Source organism: Catharus ustulatus, chromosome 1, assembly GCF_009819885.2.
Source record: "Catharus ustulatus isolate bCatUst1 chromosome 1, bCatUst1.pri.v2, whole genome shotgun sequence".
NCBI classification, from domain to species: Eukaryota; Metazoa; Chordata; class Aves; order Passeriformes; family Turdidae; genus Catharus; species Catharus ustulatus.
In genome coordinates this window covers 160170312-160194185 of record NC_046221.1, presented here as the reverse complement: position 1 = coordinate 160194185, position 23874 = coordinate 160170312, and the positions used below count along the sequence as shown (strand labels likewise).

The 23874-nt window shown below is 40.8% G+C and overlaps 1 protein-coding gene across 1 annotated transcript in view; it reads left to right on the top strand.

The window, feature by feature from the left end:
* AGO2 (argonaute RISC catalytic component 2) overlaps positions 1–23874 on the top strand; it is a 53556-nt gene that overhangs the window by 14578 nt on the left and 15104 nt on the right. The window contains exons 2-13 of the mRNA XM_033063606.1: positions 1953–2148; positions 5764–5884; positions 11550–11731; positions 12973–13109; positions 13243–13377; positions 14532–14619; positions 15300–15447; positions 15641–15760; positions 15904–16026; positions 17696–17829; positions 20114–20298; positions 22097–22256. Coding sequence (XP_032919497.1) covers positions 1953–2148; positions 5764–5884; positions 11550–11731; positions 12973–13109; positions 13243–13377; positions 14532–14619; positions 15300–15447; positions 15641–15760; positions 15904–16026; positions 17696–17829; positions 20114–20298; positions 22097–22256 — 1729 coding nt within the window. The remainder of the gene's footprint in view (positions 1–1952; positions 2149–5763; positions 5885–11549; positions 11732–12972; positions 13110–13242; positions 13378–14531; positions 14620–15299; positions 15448–15640; positions 15761–15903; positions 16027–17695; positions 17830–20113; positions 20299–22096; positions 22257–23874) is intronic.

The following is a 23874-nucleotide window of genomic DNA, read 5'->3' as shown; positions in this document are numbered from 1 at the left end:
CGGTTTCTTAGAAATCAGAATGTGTAGGAATTTAGAAAAAATAAAGAGCCAAAGGTTGAGCAGAATCAATGAGCTGGGTGTTTTGTCTTGCCTGGAGGGATGGAGGTGGGTAAGGTCAGATGGGCTGCTCGTGGCAGGACTGGGTTACAGATAAGAGCTAAGGTGATGTTTGGCTCCATTTTTCAGGGCAGCTATTGACACTGCAAAAGCAATGTGGAGATAAGAATTGCTATATTGCCATTGTAGGCAAAACTGAAGTACTGAGACATGAAGTTTTAGGCTGTGGAAATGCAGATCTTCAACAAGAAGTGACTTTAATGTGTTGATTGGGTTAGTGTTGGAAAACCAGAGTCTTTAATGGTAATGTTTATAAAAGGGAGGGGAAAAAAGGAAATTGGATTTCGGTAGCCTGAATTAAAAGGGTGGATGCCTTAGAATATATTTGGGAGACAAGATCAGAAAAAGATTTTCAAGAAATAATAACAAAACCCTCTACAATTTTCCCATGTCAAATCTGATTAAGTATTTGGTGCAGGAGGAAATTGGTGCTAACTGTTAGTAGGGTGGTAAAAATAGGGAGTGAGTGGGAAACTGGCCATGGGAAGTGTTGAGGGGTAAAATGGGGAATTGATGCCACTAATGTTGGCAATGGTTTTACTATTTCATTAGCAATCATTCTTAAATGTTAGGAATTAGTACATGAAATTTCATCAAGATGTATAGGAGGCATTGTCAGGAAAAGGAGAATCTGAGCATCATTCAGAAAGCAGCAGGTTAATAGATGTGGATTAGAAAAGTGGATGTATTAAAGACAGAATAGCTGGGAGTTAATAGGGAACTGGGAGATGATGGTAAGCACCTGAAATGGGTGCACATGACCTGTGAGTGGGCACTGGATGGCCTTTACAAGGCAGTGGTACAGCAGGCAAAAGCAGTTTAGGGCTCATTCATCTGCCTTTTCCAGATGCCAATGTGGTTATCATGCAGTCTTCTCCGGGAAAAATAAAACAAATAAATAAAAAGGGAAAGTTGTTTTCTGAGCATTAGAGAATCACAGTTCTGGAACAGCCTTCCAGTAGAGACTGCCAGGGTGGAAAAGTGGTGACTGATTTGTTAATGAAGGGATGTGAATTGTTTCTGGTGCTAGCAGAGAGCTGAATTTGATAATCTTAGGAAACCACACCTGGATTCTTACATAAGTAATGAGAAACCTCCTGGCTTATTTCACATGTGAAGATTTTGCTGCAAGTTGTTTTTGCTCCACAGAACACCTGAGCACTGAGGCTGCAGGAGTTTTGAATACTCAAGTTGGTACCTAGACACTTCTCTGTGGATTTTTAATGGACTTTCCTGGATTGAAACAGCAGCAAGCAGCCATTGTGCCTCTGTGTCTCGTTGTCTGAGCAACAGCTGATGTTTGAGCTCAAGAACTGAGCACAGCAGCAGCAGAGTATTTGCTCTGTTTTCTGTGTGAAGGAAGCAGTAGGATATAGTTTTGTTCTAATACAGAATTTTGCAGAGCTGCAGTATGGAGGAAAGTGGTGGAAACTCCATTTTATAGGTGTTTCCTCAAATAATTGTGGTTAGATCTGTTTTAAAATGAAGATTTTTCCCTGAAAGGAAGATTTTGGTTCATGCTTTCCTTCTTGGGCTGTGGAATTCCCACCCAGCTGACTTGTGGTATAGGAAAATGCAACTGATTTGTAAGATTTTTTTTTTTCTCTCAGTAATTTGGGCTAGGAAATAAAACAAATTTGCATGAGAAAGAAAGAGAAAAAAGGATTCATGGTCTCCTGAAAGCAGGATTTGGGATTTTTTTTTCATTTTTTAAGTTGGTTAACAGGAGTAATGGTTTAAATGTGCTGGGCTTCACTGGTCCAATAACCTGTAAATTTGCTGAAATGTCAGTTTGGGACAGCTGATGGTTAAGTGATGCCTTTTCTCTTTTGCAGTGCTCACACCTCCTCCCCCATTGCCACCACCAATACAGGGATATGCCTTTAAACCTCCTCCTCGGCCGGATTTTGGCACTTCTGGGAGAACAATCAAACTGCAGGCCAACTTCTTTGAAATGGACATTCCTAAAATAGATATCTACCATTATGAGTTGGATATAAAGCCAGAAAAATGTCCTAGAAGAGTTAACAGGTAACACTGCACTTTGCCTTTCCTCAGTTGATTTGCAGTCTTGTTTTTCTTTGAGAAAGCTGGAGCCAGGTGCCCTCACTGATGTCTGGAAAGATGTGTCTGGCTTTAATCAGTGATTGTACTGATCACTTCCATTAACAGGATATGCATATCCCTTTTTTTCCCTCCCCTCTAAGTCTTGGATTGATTTTGTCAGAATCTTAAGATGCTGCTGATTGAAGCCACTGGTGGCAGATGGAAAAGCTGTATTAGCTCTATTGAAGCTGGGTGTAAGCCAACTTGATAAAAATGATGTATTATTACCTGGTTAAAGATTGGAGTGTAATTAGCTGAAGGCCTTCAGCAGGGAGCTGGTGTTCCCAGCTTGTTTTCCCACCTTTCCCTACTCACCAGAGAGGGCAGAACCCGTTTGTTTGTGAGAGAGGATTAAGGAGTTACTAAAAGCAGGTAAGAAATTATCCTTCATCAGTAGATTCTATATAAGGGAAAACTATGCTCCTGAAACAGATAGCAAGGTGAAAACACGGAGCAGCTGTCCAGGGAAAGAAGCAGCCAGGTCTTGCATTTGGCATCTGTGCCCTGTTAGAGTGTGCAACTTCATTGACTTGAAAAAGGAGCGGCGTTGCCAGAAGTGAAACTTGAGAATGAGACTTGGCACCAACTGGAAACCACAAGTGTCATCATCATAACTACACCTTGACTGTAGACAATTGGAATGGCCTGTTTATATATTCGAGAGCAAAGCCTTTCCTTGTTAAAAAAGGTCACATGGGTGGAATATGCAGTCATGAAAATAAACAGTGTGAAGTCAAAAAAGCCACCCGAAAGCCACGGTTTTCCTAATGCGAGTTAAACCTGAGGGCATTCTCTGTTGTTACACTGAGGAGTTGGTAATGATAGTGTTTTCACAAAGCACCTTCACTGTGCTTTGCTGCCCTGGTTTGTTTTTTTTTCTTTCTGTGGTGGTCTATTATAAGTTTAATTTTTCAGCTGGTCAGTAGCTGAGGTTAATTTTAAAAGCAAGCACTGTTGTTAAGTGTATGAAGCTGAACTCTCTGCTGATTTCACCGAGATGCTCTTCCTGCATTGGAGCAAAACACTTGGAGCAGTCATTTTTTTAATAGGGGGAGCTGTGAGAGCTTTGCTTTCCTGAACTGCTATCCCTACCACCCCTCCAGCTGTGCTGGCTGATCCAGATTGCCTCTGCAGCTCCTCTTGGAGCCAAGTGCTGCACAGCTCGTGTGTGTTTCCTGTGTGAGCACCTCCCTCACAGTCCAGTGTGGGGTGCTTGCCACAAAACCTAAAGCAGTGGAAAGGCAGATTCTGTTCAGTAGCAAGTTCTTCCTCCAGTGCCAGCTAATGACCTGCTCTGCTTGGTCAGGTAGTGACTCCTTTTGTGGTGATGGCAGCAGGTGCAGGTCTGCACAGATGAAATGCCTTTTGCAATAAACAGAAATACCATAGATGCATTCAGCAGTGGTGTGGTGGATGTTTCTCAGTGCAATAAGAGTACAAATTGGATTCACATACTGAAATCTGTTTTGATTCTTTTGAGTGCTTACTGCTCTATTTTGTAGATGTTCCTGTACTCACCTGCACGTGGGTTTTTGTGAGCTGTGACCTTTTGGTCCTATGTCTACACCTGTATTTCTGTGTCTGCAATAAATACATATATATATTTATCTACAGTATTATGCAGGATGCATATGTAATCCAATTCTGAATGATGTTTTTTTCCTGCTGGCTTACAGCTTTCTAGTATTTTGTTTATATAATTCACATCTATATAGTAAATAGTAAGTATTTATCATTGCTTTATATAATATAACCTCTAGAAAGGTGAGAGGGAGATTTTATTTTTTACTCTACTCCCTCATCTGTATCAGCTTTGTTCTCAGTTTTACTCCAGCTTGTACTGTGACCCTGCAGACCTCACTACAGGGTGTATCTACTGTTCATGCAAGTTCCACACAGACATGAGCTGGAGCAGGACTGGAAAACAAGCAGCTGGGACAATGTGCTTCTGAATTAATACAGTCTGGCTACACTTCTGTACGTGTGGCAGAAAGGCCAGTCTGTTTGGACAGGCAGAGTGAATTTGGTTCTGCACTGTGGGTGCTCTCCCAGTTTAATTTTTGAGGCTTTATGCAAGGGGAACTCTGCCTGCAGTTCCAGCCCAGGGTTCTTGGCATGAACTTGGTAGAACAGTTGTCTCAAAGGGCTGAAGTTAGTGGAGTGGTGAATAGCTCTTCTTTTAGCTCTGCATGGAGAAAATAACTTATTTTTCATTAAAATATCTCCACCCACAGCTGAGAAGTACCACTGCTAATTGTGGATGTGTTTTGAAACTTGAAAATATGAAGTGGAAGTGTTCATTTTTTAATATTAAGCAGTTTACAATCGGAAGAACTTGCTCAGGAAGAGAGTGGGGTTTCCATGCTCAAACTTAACTCAAGGTTGAAAAATACCTCCTTCCACCCTCACAGTGCCATATGTGTTCAGTCAGACCATGCAGACCTGAGGCAGATAATACTGGGTCAGGTTTAATTCATGCTTTGCAGGAGGTCACATTTCTTTCAGTGGCCACATCTTATTTTAAGATAAACCCTGGGACACAGCAGAGAAATTGCCAGTTTAGAACAGTCTTAATTCTTTTCTTGAATGAGTTCAGTTTCCTCTCAGATTTTGCAGCACTGTAATACCTACCTGAGTGCTGGGTTAATTACCTTGCCAAGTCAGGGTGCATGAACAGTTCCCTGCAGCATCTGTGAGCTGGTGGTTGTCAGCAGTGCTGGGGAGCAGTGGTTTCCTTTCTGTGTCATTTTAACCTCTTAATGCCCTTTTGCCCCTGACTGTGTGTTAAGATTGCAGCCTGCTGCTGGATTTTGAATATTACAGGTAGACTTAAGGATGCCTCTCTGGGACATTGGGACTAAAAGATTTTTGGCATCAGAGAGTGTTATTATTCCAGGTGACCTCTCACTGACTGCTTTGGATGGCCAGTGTGTAAACACTGGTTTTACAAGAGCTATGTCAGTGGTTTGTTTCCCCATTCATATAAAAATGGAACCTAATTCCAGCTAGTCTTAAATGAATGTGTACTTCTAATATTCACAGCTCCAGTGAATGCACATACTTAGTTTTGTTGCATGGATCCCAGTTTTGTTGTGTGTATGAAAAAACACATTGGGGCTGTAAGCTGGGATATTGATGTTTTTGAAAGCTTCTCAGGCTGCTGAGCTTTTGGTGCAGGGTCCTCTTCAGAAAGGGCTGTAGGACAGGGGAGCTGAAACCCCAGGATCTGCCATGCACCTCTTGTTTTGAGCTTGAGAGAGCGTGAGCTTTCACTTCACCACTTCCACCAGGTCACAGAAGAGGAAGGAAAGTTTAAATCTGAAAAAAAACCCCTAAAAATAGCAGTTTCGAGAAAACAGTTTAGTCTGTGACAACGTTGCTTTCAGTTCAGATCAGTCAAACAAATCTTGCCTTTAGTAGGCAGGAGTGGATAACTCATTTATCTAATGCCTCTGTTGGTAAATATTAGTGTTAGTACTTGTCTGCTACTTAACATTTGAAGTAAAAAGTTGTATTAACTTAATCTTTTTGCATTTTCAGAGAAATAGTGGAGCATATGGTTCAGCACTTTAAAACCCAGATTTTTGGGGATCGCAAACCAGTGTTTGATGGAAGAAAAAACCTTTATACAGCTATGCCCCTTCCCATTGGGAGAGATAAAGTAAGTTTTGAATAGAAAAATTTCTAAAGATTTTAACATGGTATTTGCAGAATATTTCTAATGACTAATAGAAACTGATTTTCTGTTTCTGGAATAGATGTCTCTATTGTTGCCACTCTGCTCAGGGTGTGCTTTGCCAGGACACAAGTTGCTATCCCAGTGGTCACTCCCTGTTCCTTATCCCTTCATTCCTCCCTCTCTTTCTTCCCAATGGTGTGGTTTCTGCTACTTTAGGGAGCTGGATCAGCTGCCCCAGACAGCAGACAATCTCCAGACTGGCACTAGGGAGAAAGTGAGAGCACAGTTGAGTGTGGGAGAGAGCAGGAAAATACTTCTCTGGGCAGCAAGAAGCTGTTGTGTCACCTCACTAATCTCATCAGAGCCCACTTGAAGCTTATTCTCACTATCAGTAGCTGAAAGAAGCTCCTCCATCTCCCTGTTGCCCGTGTTGGATCCTCTCCTCCCTAATCCTTTGTGACTGAGAGCCAAATTAATTTACTGTGCACAGGTTAAGACCTGCAATCTTTGCCCCGGGGCAGCTGGAGAGGACTGGGGTTGTGCTTGCCAGCTCCCGCTGGGGCGGTGACCTCTTTGGGCTCTGCTTGTGGCTGCTCCTGTGCCCATTGACTGCTGGAGTGGAAGGGACCCTGTTGGAACATGCTAACACAAGCCCTAGAAAATAATGTAGCCTGTGCATCTGTGATCTAATACCAGATAGAATTTTCTGTGCCTTTTTTTTTTGTTCAGGTGAGTCCCTGAGGGAGGGCACAGTCATTCTTGTTAGTGCTGCAGTAGTCCCCTTCTGCTGGGGGTGCACAGTTACAGGGGAAGACTGTTCTGTCTCCTAAGAGCTGATTACAACTTAAGTAGACAAAAGTAAAACAGAAATGGGGAAGAGAAATACAGAGAAATGTGGAAACTGGGAACCACTCAGGCCCTGTGAAATTCAGCAGCTGTAGAATAGTTCAGGCTGTTGTTTGCTGTCTCACATTGGATGCCTGTGCTTGATGTAGTTAATAGTTCTACCTGAATCAAGTTCTTAATCTCACACATGTAATTTTTATTTCCTCCCAATCTGTTGAAGTGAATGCCATGCAGTAAAGGTCAGTCTCTACTGTGATGTTAATTACCTTTCATTAACTGATAAGGTAACATCTGGGAAAACTATAAAGGAATCATTACAAATCTTAGTGGTTTTTTTCCCCTTGCTTTCTTATACAGTATTCCAGTTCCTACAGGTTTGACACACAAGACTGCAAAGTATTTGCCAAAGGTGGAAGGAAACTTGCTGAGAGTCTCTTAGGCGTTTGAACAGCTCTGCATGTATGCAGAATTGCTTTATAATACTTTACAAATTATGGATGAATGACAGTATACCTTATGACAAGTATGAAGTACTGCATTTAATAAGTAAAGATAAATAAAAAATGGTTTATCTCTACATGATAAACAGGGATCAAATTAATCCTCAGATCTTAATGACACTTTGAGATGCAAGTTGACCCTCCTTGTTCTGATAATCATTTTGAGTGGGACTGAGTTAACAAAATTTTCCAAATCAGCTTTTTCCTAGCTGTGGTTACTCTGTTCATTTGCATGGACACAAAGGAATTGGGGCATCAAGAGCATTTCCTGCTGCCACACTGTCCCTGGACTTGAGTTTTACTGTGTATATTTCTCTGTGTGTGGGCTTTAAAATCCAAAGCACCAGGAATGGAGTCCTGTTTTGTCAGCAGGCACAGAAGGAGCATCTCACCCAAGAAATCATCTCATCCATTCCCCATCTTGCCAGAGCAGTCAGCATTTGGAGTGGGTGGTCACTGAGGAGAGTTTGTGGTGATGTTCAGCACAGAGTAGTTTCAGGTGGTTTCATCTGTGGCTCACATTTAGGCTCACCTCAATAAACTCCTATTTTTCCTGTTTCCCATGGTTATAGGGCTTTGTCCCTTGTTCTGCTCTACATATATTAACATTACCCTGGAGGAAAGAGCTAATAGAGATAAATCTTTAGCTGTTTTAAATCAGATGGGAGGGAAATTTAGCTTAATGAAGGAAATTTTTACATGGTACCAAATTGGTTTAAGCATGATTTAAACCACTATAAAGCTTGTAGGTATTAGGACTTTCCTCCAGCATAATTAGATTAAGGTTTCTTTGGTGTTTTTTTTTTTCTTTGACTGTGCTGTACATAACAAATGTAGCAAGTTTACTGCACATCTGATTACATTTAGGATCATATTGAAAAGATTCACGAACCTACAATGATTAATCTATGTGGAAGATCTTAATTGACTTGAAGTATGCATTGGTAGTGGAAAAACTGATGCTAAACAGAGGGCTGACACCAAATTGTCAAGGTTTTTCCCCTCCTGTTGCTCTTTTAGGTTAATTAATGCACTCTGTCCTCATCTCTTGTTGGTAGTGTAGTGGTTTTTCTGGGCTTTTTTTTTTTTTTTGGTCCTTGCTGTCAGCTCTGCTTCTTTTATAACTTTTTCCTCTATATAAATATTTTTCTGCTTGGCTTTTGTGGTTATCAAATCTGTTTTCATTCCTTCCGTAGTGTACCTTGTTTTTACTCTTTAATTTCTTCATTTTTTTGACCTTTTAGAACAAATATGGAATATGTAAACATTAACATGATATTTTCTTAGTTTTTACTTGTACTTGTTGAGAAGGAAGAAGTGTTTAGGACACTGTCAAGGTAGAAACATTAAAAGTCTTCTCTTTCAATGTAGGTTCTACACAGCAAACCCAAGTCACCTCTAACAGCAGCTTTGTATTCAATTCCTGCTTTACTTGTGTTTTTCCCTAGAATATCCTTCTATGGTTAAAAGGTGGAATTTAATTTTACCTGAACTTGGAAGTTTTCTCACCTAGCAAGATTCAAGAGCAACTTACGTATTTTAACTTGCATCTTCATTAGTCTTTTATTAGAAAAATAGTAATTATGAATGAACAGAGCAGCAGCTGGATACAAAAATCTTGCTGCTATTCCCTTTTCTAGAAGGAAAATGTAAATCCTGTCTGTGGCCACAAATTTGCTCCTCTGACTTTGTCTTTCTGAAGTACTGCTAAAGACTCTGCACATGACAGAAGCAGAGCTCTTTCCTACATCCATAGTTTGTCGTTAATCTGTTTTCCTCTGAGTCCCTGGGAAGGAAAAGCTCTTGGATTAATAGAGAAAAGGTACATTGTATGCTCAGAGCATGATAAAATAATCATGTGATGTTGCATTTATTTTATGGAGAAGAAGAAATACTAAGAATTCCTCAGAAACACATGGTCAGGTTTAATTTTTTTTTTAAACATTGGTAAGGCTGATTTGTGTGTGTCATTCAGACTACATCAGCTTCAAGACCTGTGCTTTTTAAGAATAGCTTTGAAATTTTTCTACAGGCTTAATAATTTTTCTCATCCTGACAGTAAAATCCTTTTCATTTAGCTCCCTTAGTTGCAGAATTTTCAACTCTGTTGCAGTTTAGCAGTGGGTTGACCAGGTAGCATCCTGACATTGTAAACTTTTTTTTTATTGGGGGATGGAGAATAAAACAAATCTTACATTTTGCTTTAGGCTTTATCCCTAATAGTAAAGGACATAGTAGAATTTCCATCTAAAACTACTTTGTCCTAATTCTTTTCATATTTTGCTTACTTTGCCAAATATGAGTGTGTTCATTTGTCCTCAAAACTACAGAGTGGGATAAATAAAATATTACTTAGAAAGGAAAAAAATCTGATTAGCAGTGCCTAAAAGTATATGTGAACTTTTGGATGTGGGATGGAAAGTTACCTTGCTTATTTTAGCAGTGACTCCTAATTCAACTCATCTGGAGTTAGACCCAGAAGCAAAAACTGGGCCAAATTCATCAGTCACAGCTCTGCTGACTTTTACTGGTATTTGCAGTTGGGCACCTGAAATAGAAATTATTTAATCCCAGGCCTTTTATTTCCACCAGGGACAAGGGTTCTGCAGCACAGGTTCCTCCTCATCTCCCATTCCATCACGGTGAAGGAGTTTTGTAAATTGATACCAGGAGAGGAAAAAAGTAATTTTTTTTTAATTAAGGGCACCAAAGTGTTTAATAATCAGATGAGTTGTGTAGTACCAGTATTGGGAATAAGTGTAGAGTGGTTGAGGTGGGAAGGGACCTTCAAGGCCATCCTGTTCCAAGCCCCTGCCATGGGCTGGGACACCTTCCACTAGACCAGGTTGCTCAAGCAGGAATGATGAAACTTGATTTGTAGGAGAGGTTTAAAGGAAAATGCAGGTCAGGTGTGACAGACATCTTCCTTCTGCTGTAAATGAGAGGCAAGTTGAGGACTTTTTGATGATGTGGTGGAAAAGAGACTTCACAGAAAGCTTCCAGCCTGTGTGAGCTGAAGACCTGTCCCTTTCTTTGCACACAGCAGGGCTGACCTGGCCAGGCTCACAGCAGGGACCCCAGGATCAGACTCAGTTCTCATTGCTCTCCCACTGCTGTGCAGCTCCTTCCTCTGCTCGAGTCTCCCTGGGGAATGATGTTTGTGCTGGAGAAGAGATTCAGCTGTAATCTTAATTTTGTGTGCCTGCTGTAGATGGTCAACTCATTTTTTGGGGGCACATGGAAGGGCTTCTTATTTGTGTTTTATATTTCCTTCCTAATTTTGGACCAAAGAAGCAAATTGTTGCAGGAGACCAGATGCTGGCAAATATTAGTTTGCTGATAGCCACCTATTATTTTTGCTAATTACAGTTTGCCTGTTAAGTGGATGCCTTCTATATTTAAATTGCAAGCTCCCTAGCAGGGTGAAATGCAGCATTTTTGTTTGTATCCAGCACAAAGAATACTCTGATCTTGTTATTTCTTGTAGTCACTCCCAGACCTCCTGATCATTTCAGACAATCCTTAATTTTAGTCGGCTTAAAAACTTTGGTGCTCAGACTTCCTTTGTTTTAAGAAAGAGGAGAAATCAGCATTACAAGTAATTACAGTAATTGGCTGAAATAATTTACCACAGTGTAGTTTGCTGGTTTTTAGACAAAAATTTCAAAGTAGGGCATAGCACAGCAAAGAAGTGCCAGTTTCCTGCCTGATACCATCACTGGTACTTGGGGGTTGTAGTTTATTCTTTCTTTTCTAACTTTAAAAGTAAGAGTTTTGGCTTGATGGTTTTTGTGGGTTTTTTTGTTTTGTTTGGGTGATTGGAGATTAATTTTCTCTTCTCTTGTTTGAACTGTATCTGCAGCAATATATGTAAAGCAATCTGGTGCTCTCGAGAGCAAATACCAGGAATTCATGAATCTTGGCAGGTGACACCCCATGCTTTGCTTTAGGCATGCAGGAGCTGACAGGAGCAGTGAGCACTGGGGCGTGTTCGGGATCTGAAATCAGGTTATGGGATCTTTGCTGAGACCTCCCTGTTGATACAAGCACCTCCAAATTCCAGTGTTGCCTCACAGAGGAGATAGGTGCCAGCTGGGAGGCACTCCAGGTTTCTGAAATACCCCTTTGGGAAGATGGAGCTGTAGAAAGAGCCTGTACCTGTTGCGTGCTGTTGCTTCATCCTTGCTTTTTGTCTCCTCCCCTCCTTCCTGGAATCCGTTCAGAGGAATCCATTGTCCCTCCTGATTTCCCCCCTTTCAATGGAAAGAATCATCTTGGTTTGTTGTTTGGCATTGTTGCAGGTGGAGCTGGAGGTCACCCTGCCAGGAGAAGGAAAGGACAGGATATTTAAGGTGGCCATAAAGTGGATGTCCTGTGTGAGCTTGCAGGCTTTGCACGATGCTCTCTCTGGCCGGCTGCCGAGTGTCCCGTTTGAGACCATCCAGGCCCTGGATGTGGTGATGAGGCACTTGCCTTCCATGAGGTGAGGGGAAGCCCTTGAGGTGCTTCAGGTGTGACTTGGGTGCTTTGTTGGCTCTTTGGGCAGTCTGTGCTCCCATAGCCTAGCCACAGCTGTGGCTGTGTGGCAGTGGCTCAGGGCAGAGGCCATCGGTGCTTTCCTGCTCCTGGTGGAATCCAGAGCCTCCAGCCTGGACACAGAGCCCTTCCCAGAGTCCCAGTCTGGCCCCATGGCTGTGTGCTCTCAGCGCAGGGGGACTCTGCCATCTCCCTCTCCCCTCTGTAGCCTTGGAGAAGGAGGCTCTCCCCAGGTGGGAAGTGCTTGGAGGTGGAAGGGTGGATTTAAAACAGCTTCTTACCCTGTGTGTCTTTGGACAGATATTTATTGGCAATTTTGTATAAAGGCTGCAGGGCTTGGGGGATGTTAATGTCACCCTGTGCAGCTGTTTTGATAGGAAAGAAAAACTTGAAAATTATTTGTTTGTTTTTCAAGTGGGACCTACAACATTTTCAGTCACACCCAAGAGATACTGGGCTTAATTCTGCTGCCTTGACACAACTCACTTAAGACCACTGTGCAAATTAGATTCAATTAGAAAGTAAAAATTACACTTGTGGTAGGGCTGAACTTTTCCATATCAAAACAGGTAATGAGTTAAATATATGTAAATGACTTTAAATAACCTTATAGTATGGCAACTTTATCCTCAAATTTAGGATTAAAGAAAAAAAGTTAATCGGCGCAGAAAACAGCCCAGAATGTCAGATATCTTTGTTCAGAGAAACATACTGGCTCTGGATATTATTTGTTTGCTATTAAGTTTGCAGTACTTAATTATCAAGATGAAAGATGGATCAGAATATTTTATTTAGGTCACTTATTTACCCTCACATAATGTCTGTCATTCAGATTATGGGGAGAGGTTGTTACATTGATGTTTTAATAGCAGAGACTTTTAATTCTTTTCTTATGGATGCACAACTGAAGTTTTAATAGACTAAAAATAACAAATTATTAATGCTTTTTTGTTGGAATTAGTAGATATATTAAGGAACATACAGAAGATAAATATAAACTCGAGCAGTAGCCAGTTTCTTACTGTAACAAGCTGGGTTTTGAGAGGTGTAACCTGAGTCTTGACAGGAATCTCAGGTTATTGGTAATTTTAAACACTGACATTTTATGAAAAGAAATTTGCATTAGTTATGGCTTTATTGTAATTTTTGCTTTACTTTTCTCATGGGAATTTATTTGCTTTCTTGCAGGTATACTCCTGTGGGGAGATCTTTCTTTACAGCTTCAGAAGGGTGCTCAAATCCTTTGGGTGGTGGCAGAGAAGTTTGGTTTGGCTTCCATCAGTCAGTCAGACCTTCATTATGGAAAATGATGTTAAATATTGATGGTAGGTACTAGGAAGTATTTTCTTGTTTCTTCTTGCTCCTTAATGAAAAGGCAAAAACTTAGTTCCATTTGTTGGATTTCCTAAGAATTTCCTCTGTGTTGTTGTAACACACCATTAATGTTTTTGTCTGCAGTGTCTGCAACTGCATTTTACAAAGCACAGCCAGTTATTGAGTTTGTTTGTGAAGTTCTGGACTTCAAAAGTATTGAAGAACAACAAAAACCTCTGACAGATTCCCAAAGGGTAAAGTTTACCAAAGAAATAAAAGGTAATTAAGAAATTATATGCAGCTGCTTTATTGTCTGATAAGTTACCACTTAAATATTAAATATTTAAATATTTTCTACAACGATATTTTACCTTATTGGGAGACCAAAATTTTGTATTTTTTGCTTTTGAAAGCTTTCAGTAGTACCAATCCCAGTTTCATACAAAAATATTCCAGCTCCTAATCTGATGATTTTATAAATGTTTACAAGGACTGGGAGTTCATGTTTTTTTGATTACCCATTCTTAAATTTTTCCAATTATTCATGTCAGGTTTTTCGTATTTCAGATTCTACTAATAATTTAGCATACTTGGGCATCTGTCCTGCATATATTCTCCTTGAAGTAAATAACTAAATACCTAGTGTACAGTGTAGTATGTAAATACTCTAGTGTGTAGTGACTGAATCAAAGAGAACAGGAGGAAGAAATCTTACTGTTTTTGTTCACTGAAGGCTTCTGCAAAATGGAGATTCTCCCTTCCTGATATTCTTGGCAGAAATTGAGCAACTTCAGAAAGAATAAATCCATAAATCCATCCTTCACCTTCCAAAAAACATTAACAAAATTATCTTTGCCCAACTAGAAGTTAGCAAGGGAAGTATCAATAAATCCTGAGTTGGCATTGGTTGTGAATGTTTTGAAAGGACAATCAGGCACCAAATCACTTCACTGTGACCTTGTTCCCATGGTCTCCTAGAGAGGCTGTTTGGGGATTCCCCTCCACCCACACACCCAGTTCATTTACCCAGGTTGGGCTGCAAGAGTTGGAGGTCTTACAGACCCTGTATGTTTAGACAGAGAATATAAACAAGGGGTTTTGTTTCAAGGAGCTTGTGTGCCCTTTTTGTCCTTTCCCCATCCTGGGCTCCCTTAGAGGTACAGAACTGGAATTTGCAGAATGTGCTCAGCATCATCTGTAAGCTCTGGGGGCTTTGAGTTTTCATCTTGTCTCTGAAATTCTGTGTTTAACTTTGGTTGAAGCTCAGGAACTTTGACTTTTAAGACTGTAAATTGCTTTTTGAGTTCTGTCTGGGCAACCCTTTGGGGCTAAATAGAATGGTTTTATTACACTGTTTAATTGGTCTCATGCAGCAGTTTAGAGCTGACACCTTGATTTTGGAGAAATGATAATTTGTGCTGTCCATTTTTTAGGTCTGAAGGTGGAGATAACACACTGTGGTCAAATGAAAAGGAAGTACAGAGTGTGCAATGTCACCAGACGACCAGCAAGTCACCAAACGTAAAGTATTTTTCTGCTTTTTAAGCATTGATCTCAGGGTAGAAAAATATCTTACCTGCCTTATTGAGGTGGGAATAGTTACCTTGAAAAATGATGTTATCTTTGGTTAATATCCTTAAATATACCTCAAAGTCTTTTCCCAATTTTGCTGTTCTTTTTGTTCTATTTTTATACTATAATGAGTATCATGGCATTTGAACCAATTGTGCTGTTTTAGATTTGGGAGGGATTTTTTTGTTGTGTGGGGTGCTTTTTTCTGTCATTTATGGATTTCTTTAAAATTGGAAGGACAGGGACAGGGTGTCCTATTTGTAGCCTAATGTTTCCCACAACTGAAATAAAAAAGTAGTTCCACTTGGGATCAGCCTCCTGATGTTGCTTATTTGCAATCTCTTTTTCCTCTGGAAAAAAACATTTCTTTTAACTACCAATGAGAGATTTGCAGATAACTTGAATATGGAGACAGTGGTTTCCATTTTTAAGGAAATAATATAAGGAACAAAAGTGATACCAGCTTTTTACAAGAAGATAACTGATCAGTATCTGAGTCTGATATTTTATCATTTGGGCTTTGTTTCATCCTCCTTCAGTAAGATTAACTTGTGCCAAAAAGTGTGCTGAGGAACTGGGAAGCATTTTGCATGAAGTAATAGCTGCTTTCCATATTTGCTTTCCAACAGATTCCCACTTCAGCAGGAGAATGGACAAACAGTTGAATGCACTGTAGCTCAGTATTTTAAGGACAGGCATAAATTAGTTTTACGCTACCCTCACCTTCCATGTTTACAAGTTGGACAGGAGCAGAAACACACATACCTTCCTCTGGAGGCAAGTAAAGTCAGAATTCTGTATTTTGGGGTTGGGGAGGGGGTCAGAGGGAAAAAGGGTTCAAATGTTGGCAAACTGTTTTCTGAGCAGCCAGATTTTAGAAATTCTGTAGTGCATCAGTGAAAAAAAAATATTAGCTAAAAAAAAAATCAGTTGTACTATGTTTAATTTTCTTTCTGTGGGGAAATTTCAGGTGTGCAACATAGTGGCAGGACAAAGATGCATAAAGAAACTCACTGACAATCAAACTTCCACTATGATTCGAGCCACTGCCAGATCAGCCCCGGACCGGCAGGAGGAGATCAGCAAATTGGTGAGTGTTGTGTCACACGTGAGGCAGGTGTAGGAATGGGCTTCATTTTGCTCACCCTGAGCAGGTACTGACTGATGTGTTTCTGCACTGCTTGGTTTTATGCATTTTTATGAGCTTGGTTTTACACATTTTTATCGTTTCAGATGCGGAGCGCAAGTTTTAACACCGACCCCTACGTGCGAGAGTTTGGGATAATGGTCAAGGATGAAATGACAGATGTGACAGGCAGAGTCCTGCAGCCTCCCTCAATCCTCTATGGAGGCAGGGTATGTCCAGTGGGTTCTGCACAGTCTGTGATGGCTTCTGTAATGTGGTTATTTTAAATTAATTGTGTTGTGTGCAATGAGAGAGCTGTCAGGGGTGTATTGTTCAGAAATTTAATTTAGGTTCTTAAAAGTCCTTAAATGTATTGGCCAATTTGCATCTCTCTCAATTGCTGTTTTATTTCTGAAAGTAAAGCTGGGTTAAAAATGCCTTTTTTTTGCCTCAAACACTTTCATTGTGTGTTGCAAGAAGCAGCCTGAAAAGAGTGGTTCAAAACACTGTGTATGGAGAAGAACAAGGAGCATTTCAATCATCACTGTATATATTTGAAAATATGCTAAAATATTCCTGAACTTTTGTTAGGTTTTGAATATTCTGGGTGGAGTAACTGTGTTTAGGGTAGCTGTTTTGAGGTATCAACTCTATCAACATGTTTTTCCCCAAAGCCATCTCTTCCTGTTTGGAATATTTACCTACAGATTTTTATTTTATTTTACAATGGCTTTTTCAGATGGCCTTTCTGACATAATCTTTCTCCTGTGATACCTTCTTAAAAAAGCTTGAGAAACAGGGTTTTCCATCAGTTATATACTGGGACTTGTTGCAAAATGAAAGCTTTAATAGCTGGGATAACTTCATTTGTGTGGAGGCTTTTGATGAGCCTCCTCAGATGATGCATTGCCAGCTGAATATAATTCTGTCCCTGTGCACAACAGGCTGGTGCCTCCTGACCCGCAATGGGAGAGGATCTTGAGTTTTCTGCCTAAAATCCTTCAGATGATTCAGGCAAATAAGCTCAAAGCTCCCTTCACTGGCAGGTTAAGGTACCCCAGGGCTGACCCTGATTAGAGGACTGCTTTCATGAAGTGTTCTGCCACCAGCAGGTTGGGGGAACTTAGTGGCAGATGAATGTTGGAAAGTCATAGTGGGGGAGGCACTGCCTTCAGCACACACAACTCTTTGCAAAATCCAGTATCAAACTCGTGTGTATGCCCTGAAAAATGGCCAGAAGCTTTAGTTGTGGCTGCAAGGTGAGAAGGAAGATGTCATGGTAATTTGTGTAAAGCATCTATCAGTATTTATTAAGGTAATTAACATCACCAAAATTACTTCAGCTGCTTTATTACACCCCTTGTCCTCTAGATAATCCATCCCAGTAATATCTGCTTGGTGGGAGAAATAAAAGTGTTGGGCAGGTCCAAGTTGAATAACTGATGACCTTTCTCAGCTTGTTCATATTTTTTCTGGAGTTGTGTGTGACATTGAACCATTATTTGCCTCTACTTAGTGATGTGTAAAATATTCATAGTACTTAAAGTCTTTCCTTTGGAAAGTTCACTGAGCAGTTGTAAAGCATTGTAGAAATGCAGGCTCTTATTCATGTTCCATACTAAGCATGAATCTTATTTTTCATGTATAAATAAATACAACCAAAGGCAATGATCAGCCATAAAAATGAACAATGTGAGCTTTATTTTTCACCTGGCTAAGAAACTGTCTTGCTGCAGCGATAAAATGATTATTAAAATAGGATGGATGTTTGTACAGGGGAGAAAATGACCTGAGAGTATAAATCAACTGCTAGTTGGAGGGAAGTAGAAGCAGAGCTAATTTTTGTTTAGCATCAATCAAATTTTGCATTAATCTTTAATTTTTGCCTTCCACTTCCAGAATAAAGCAATTGCTACACCAGTGCAAGGTGTCTGGGACATGAGGAATAAACAATTTCACACTGGAATTGAAATAAAGGTTTGGGCAATTGCCTGCTTTGCTCCCCAGCGCCAGTGCACTGAAGTTCATCTTAAGTAAGTGTGTTGTGTAAGGTGGTGATTTTATCATTTATTGATTCAAATGTCATGATTTCACTTTTATTAAGTGCATATTTTTGGTTGAGTTGTTTATCATATGGCAATACATCTTCTGTCTCTTTGTGTTTTGAATTGTGCCAGTCTGATTTCAATGCCAGCATCAGGAAATCCTCTAAATCAGACTTAACAGAAGCCATTTATTCTCTCTGGCAGGTTTCTGACCAGTGAGGCCTCAGGACAGAGTTTAAGATAACTGAAGTGATGTAATGATGGGTGTTTATCACTAAGTGTTTCTCAAGAGTGACAGCTAACGTGTGCTCTCCTGGGTTCCTTTCCTGCTTATATGGAGTAGATTTATTCATGCAGAATTTCTTTAAAAGGAAATATTTTGTCCAAAACCTTTTCCTCTTCAGAGTTTCTGGAATGTGCAAATGGCTGTATTTGCCAGATGAGTAGGACTGGTTGTTCTATTTACTTAAAGTGTTTGAATGAAACTTTTAGATTTGGTTTCATCATCTTTGGATGGAACATGATTGTTCAAAGACTGTTCCAGTGACATCTGCCATTGCCTCAAGGAAGATGTGCAGGCCCAGGTCAGTGTCTGATCCCTCCTTCCACATGCAGCTGCTCTCCCTTCATGCATGGACAAGTGCAGCCTTGGAGCTGTCCTGGCAGTGACTCAGCTGCTCTCTGGGAGGTGGATGCAAGGCAGGGATTGCTCACACCGGTGGCATTGCCATGGCACTGTTCTTCAGATGATTTGCCAAACAGCTTGGGAATTTTTTCCTAACAAGTGATGAGCAAACATGTTAATCTTTTTACTGCCCATTGTGTGAGGAGGGGAGGGACTTGTTCTCTTCAGGCACACGTCCAGAGCTGGGCTGCCAGAGAACTTTCCCTTCCACGATGTTGCTTCTAGTGTAAATGCTGTGTAAGCCAAGTTACTCAGTTTTGAGAAATAGGCAGAAATCTTCAATATAATGGGCCAGAATAAAATTATTTGGATGGCTTAGAATCAGTTTGTGTTTACCATGAAAGGACATTGCTTCATGCCAGGAAAATGTCTGCATCCCTTTCCATCTTGTGGCCTCTTCTTACATCTTGTCGAGCAAGCTGGTACTTGAATGCTGCTGATTTATCAGAGTGAGTGCCTTCAAATGCTCTAAAAGTCTTCAAAATCATCCTGCTTTACCTCTTGAGAACAGAGAGAGCCTTTCCTTGTACCCACTGTACTTCCAGATGGACTTTTAAATGCTCAAACCCTGAATTGTTTCAGACTTGAATATTGAAATCGCGGAAGGGTTTGGGTTGGAAGGGACTTTAAAGATCATCAGTTCCAACCCCTCTGCCATGGGCAGGGACTCCTTCCCCTATCCCAGGTTGCTCCAAACCTCATCCAGCCTGGCCTTGAGCACTCCCAAGGACGGGGAGATGTTCTGCTGCTGGCTCTGCTGTAGTGAGCGCTTGTTTTTCCAGAAGAAATATCCATTCTCTGCAAGGAGCCTCAGGCTGCAGGGCTGAAGCTCACAAGCTGTTATGATTCATGCAACTTAACAACAGGTCTGGAAAAAGCTAAATGTTCACACCCTCTCAGTCAGTGGCATCCTGGCACCCTGTGGTGAAGATGAGCAATGTTTTAGACAACTGTGGGGGGGTACCCACTCCAACTTAATAAAAAGGGCTTTTATCAGTGAGCTAAAAAGGCTCACAGGTGGAAGCCTCTGAAGAAATTAGGTTGTCTCTATGTCTGACCATTTCCATCAAAGAGTGACTTTTTTTTTTTAATCAGCCTAGGAGGTTTGCCTTCACCTCCAGGATTTTCTCTGGTATCTATGGAATTGTGCATTATTATGGATGCTAAAGCAATTCACTGAGACAATTGCTGGTAATTTCTGTTGGTTGTTTTCATCCTGAAGAAAAAAGGAAAGAACTCCAGCCCTTTCTGTAGTGGTAACAGATGGAATTATGTTAGAGCAGGCTATGGCAAATTGTCACTGTTGCAGTCTTTTTGCAAATAGTATTTTATCCTGTATTTCCCATAGAATTAAGGTAGAATTTGCTTTGAAAATTAGTTTTTTTTATTAATGGTATTATTTATACAGCATATTTCCTGTCTTTCCTTTAGTGACTACACTGGCATTGTCAATTAAGGATTCACTTGGGATTAAATCCCCAGCACAACTCTGCAAGTTTAACAGGATTGTTCCATTAAAAATAATCCCAAAAATCAAGCTGGGTTTTTACTGTCTGATAATGTAATGTATTTATGTGCATCCCCCAGGTCCTTCACAGAACAGCTGAGGAAGATTTCCAGGGATGCTGGAATGCCCATCCAGGGCCAGCCCTGCTTCTGCAAATACGCCCAGGGAGCTGACAGCGTGGAGCCCATGTTCAGACACCTCAAGAACACTTACACTGGGCTGCAGCTTGTCGTGGTCATTTTGCCAGGAAAAACACCAGTCTATGGTCAGTGAGTAGAAATGGTGCATTTCAGTCACAATTTTGTGTGGTTTTTTTTTTAACTGTCCCAAGGAGAGAGGTTTAATGTTGGTTTAATTCTATAAATTCCGGTTAGGGAATGGGCTGTAAATTAATTTTACTATTTTTCTTGTGCTGCATGATGTTCTGTATTAAAAACTAATTATTTTCAGGATGTTTTCTATGTTTTTAATTTGCATTTCCCCATTCTGCCTACTGGTTGCATTTTTTATTTCAGCTGAGAAATCCAACACAGGGCTTTGGTGAGATTGACATTGATAGGCAGTGGATTATAATATGCTTAATAAAATTTGTGTGCTGAAAATTCCAAGTAACTGAAGAAGTAATGACTTCAAAAACTCTTTTAGAACATCTCTGCTTACTCACAGAATCCCCCTTTGGCAAAAAATGTTAAGTGAAGGAGATGTCTGTCTGTTTTTCTTATTTCAGTTTTTAAACTCAGGTTGGAAGGATACAGGTGCACAGAAAGTGAAAATTCAGCAAACTAAACTGTTTTTTGGAAACAGTGACAATCAGTGCATTTTGCATGGCATACACACATGGATTTTAATGTATTTCATATAAACCATGCATTTTCCAGCTCCTCCTGTAGGCAGAGACTGCTTGCTTTCCTGTCCTGCCTCCCTCCTTTTTTCACTTATCTTGCCCAGCTGGAGCAGCAGCAACTGTTTTTCTCCCATAGCTATGTGGATGGATCAGATGTTCCAAGTAGCTGCAGATTTGTTTTATCCCATCCCTCACCATTTTAATATAGCACAAAAGCATTTTTCAACTTCAGTACTATCTCTTACAAGATAAAAAGAGATTAAGGAAAGAACCTTAAGGAAATACTTTTTTTGCCCCCACCTGAATTCAGCCTACAGAGGAAGTGGCTTGTCTCTAATTTGTACTATAGGAATTGGGTGCAAAATGACATTTTTACTATTCCTGTTTGGCATTAAAAGGGAATTCTTTTTCTCTACTTAACCAGTGAGAGGATGTGGTACTACTCTCATCTTCTTTCCTTGTCATTATCTTTAATTACAGTTATTTCTGCCCCCTCTAATCATCTCTCCTTATTTTCTCCCCACGCTCTCTCGTACCCTGCATTTCCTATACCCACAGTCTTGTTTCTCTTCTTCCCACCCTGCTCTTTCCTTCTCTGGTTGCCACAGAGGGTGGTTCATCTTCTCTGAGCCAGTCTTGGAGCCTAAATTTCTTCCCTGAGTGTAAGAGTGTGTGGGTCTCTGAAAGCCTTGAAGTCTAAATTTTGTTGTTAACAACAGGATTTGATTTAACCTTTTGAATTCATGAGTTTCTTGGAGTTTTTATGTACCACTGTCTGCTAAATAAACTTGCAGTGAAGAACTGATAAACTGCTTGGCTGAATATTGCTCAGCACTTTACTGTTTGGTTTGTGTTACTATCCCAGTGTTTAATAATGCAACAAATGCTCAATATCCTAATATTATCCACACTGCCCACATCATTAGCCAAAGTTGATAGAATGCTACAATTGTAAAATAAGAACTAATTTAAGATTCTTAGTTAATATAAGCCAGCAGTGCCTTCAATTATTGCATTTAGGACCCAGTTAGGTGGAGCAGACAGAACAGGGGGGAGGTTCTGGAGGCTGGGTGGGTTTGGGGCTTAGATTTCATTGTTCCTTTAAGCTTGAGCACCACTTTGCTAGAACTCCAGGTGTAATTAATTAGCACTGAATTCAAGTCTCCTCCATTGTTTGATTTGCAATTTGCAATTTTTTTTTGTTTTTCTCATTCTGTAGCGGAGGTGAAGCGCGTTGGTGACACGGTGCTGGGAATGGCCACTCAGTGTGTGCAGATGAAAAATGTCCAAAGAACAACACCACAAACTCTGTCCAACCTCTGCTTAAAAATAAATGTCAAATTAGGAGGCGTAAATAACATTCTACTGCCACAGGGAAGGTAAGTTCATCTCTCAAAGGGGGAGAGGTTATTGTATTGCAGAGAGAATGTGAGTCATGCTGAGATAACTGGGAGCTTTTATCTGCAGCCATAGCACTGTAGCTTAAGTGATTCTTCAGACAAACTCTCTTTTGGCTTCTAATAAATAGTCCTGTAAAAGTTAGGTTATAAAGACAGGAGAGAAATACTTGTTTCTGTTGAAATTTAGAATAAAAGTATTGTTTTAATGATCTGACCACTGAAGTACACAACTGTCCCTAGAATGAAAAATCTTTAATATTCTATTTGCCCTGAGTTTTCAAAAACTGAGACCACTTAGAATAGTGGTGCCTTTTCTTTTGGTCAACCTCCTTCTCTTTGAGACTGTTAACCACAGCAGAAATGTGAACCTGTATCAGGCCATGGATTGTGCTCTCAGAACTCCTGAGTTTGCTGACTGTGGAACCCACTGTCTCTCAGGTGTCCTCCACATTCAGTGTTGCCATGAAGGTGGAGTACTGGGATGGTCCTGGATGTGCCAGGCTCCATTTGCCCTGTGCACCTGACCTTGTCAGGGGTCATTGTTGTGCTGTCCATCCCTCCCAAAAAGTACCTCTGGTACTGCCATGTCTCTCAGCTGTTGGATCCCTTCCTCAGTCTTCCAGGGACATTCTGTGATGGTGATTCTGCGTTCTGTCTCTGAATAATCCTCTCTTACATTCATTAAAAGCTGCTCCCAGAGAAGAAGGGCCCTGGCTCCCTCTCAAACACCCAATCAATACCTGTGTCAGCTGGAGCCTGGCTGTAATGTCTGTGGGTTTCAAGCTGCACCATCAGACTTTCCCTCTTTGAGACAGGGACAGAGAGGGTTTCCCACCAGCTGGGGAAGAGCAGCTGATACTCCCTCAGCACCTGGCCTGTCTCCTCCCATACCCCCATGCCACCTGGGTGGTTCATTTCTGAGATGGGCAGTGGGGCAGGCTCAGGCTGTGGGGCAGTGCTCCCTGTCCCTGTGCCTGCTCCTGGCACTATCCTTATCCTCTGGGGTTGATGTCAGGGTGCTTACCCAGGACAGTCCCACCTTATCTCTAAATGCTGAATAGATTAGGCCTATCAGCAACACCAGCCATTGTATGATACCAACATCTAGAGTAAAAATTGAGCCTTTTGAAAGGTGGTAGGGTACACCCAAAGAAATGGGTGAAGGATTGGGGAAAAACTCCCTTCTGTATTGCTTTCTCACAATGGGCACATTATTAATGAAACCCCATCAGACATGAACTTAGTCTGTGATAGTTGGGCAGCCATGTGTCCACATTCCAGAGGAAGTTTAAAATCCAGGAATTGTTCACTTGATTGAACTGTTGTGCAAACTGAATAACAGCTACAGTAACCTTAGTCATAGGATCCATGTTTAGATAAGGAGCTACAAATGGGAAAAATGTAGCCACAACCATATGCCTACCAAACTATGATGTCTAACGAGGTTTCTGTGTTCAACACCCAAAATTTGGTTACTCAGGAGCTGTTACTCAGTTTTCACCATTTGTGTTGATGCCCTTGAGCCCCACATTGGGCACCAAAAACTGTGCTGGGTTAGGAGACAGGTGTTTACCAGGAAAGGTGGGAATCTTCCTGG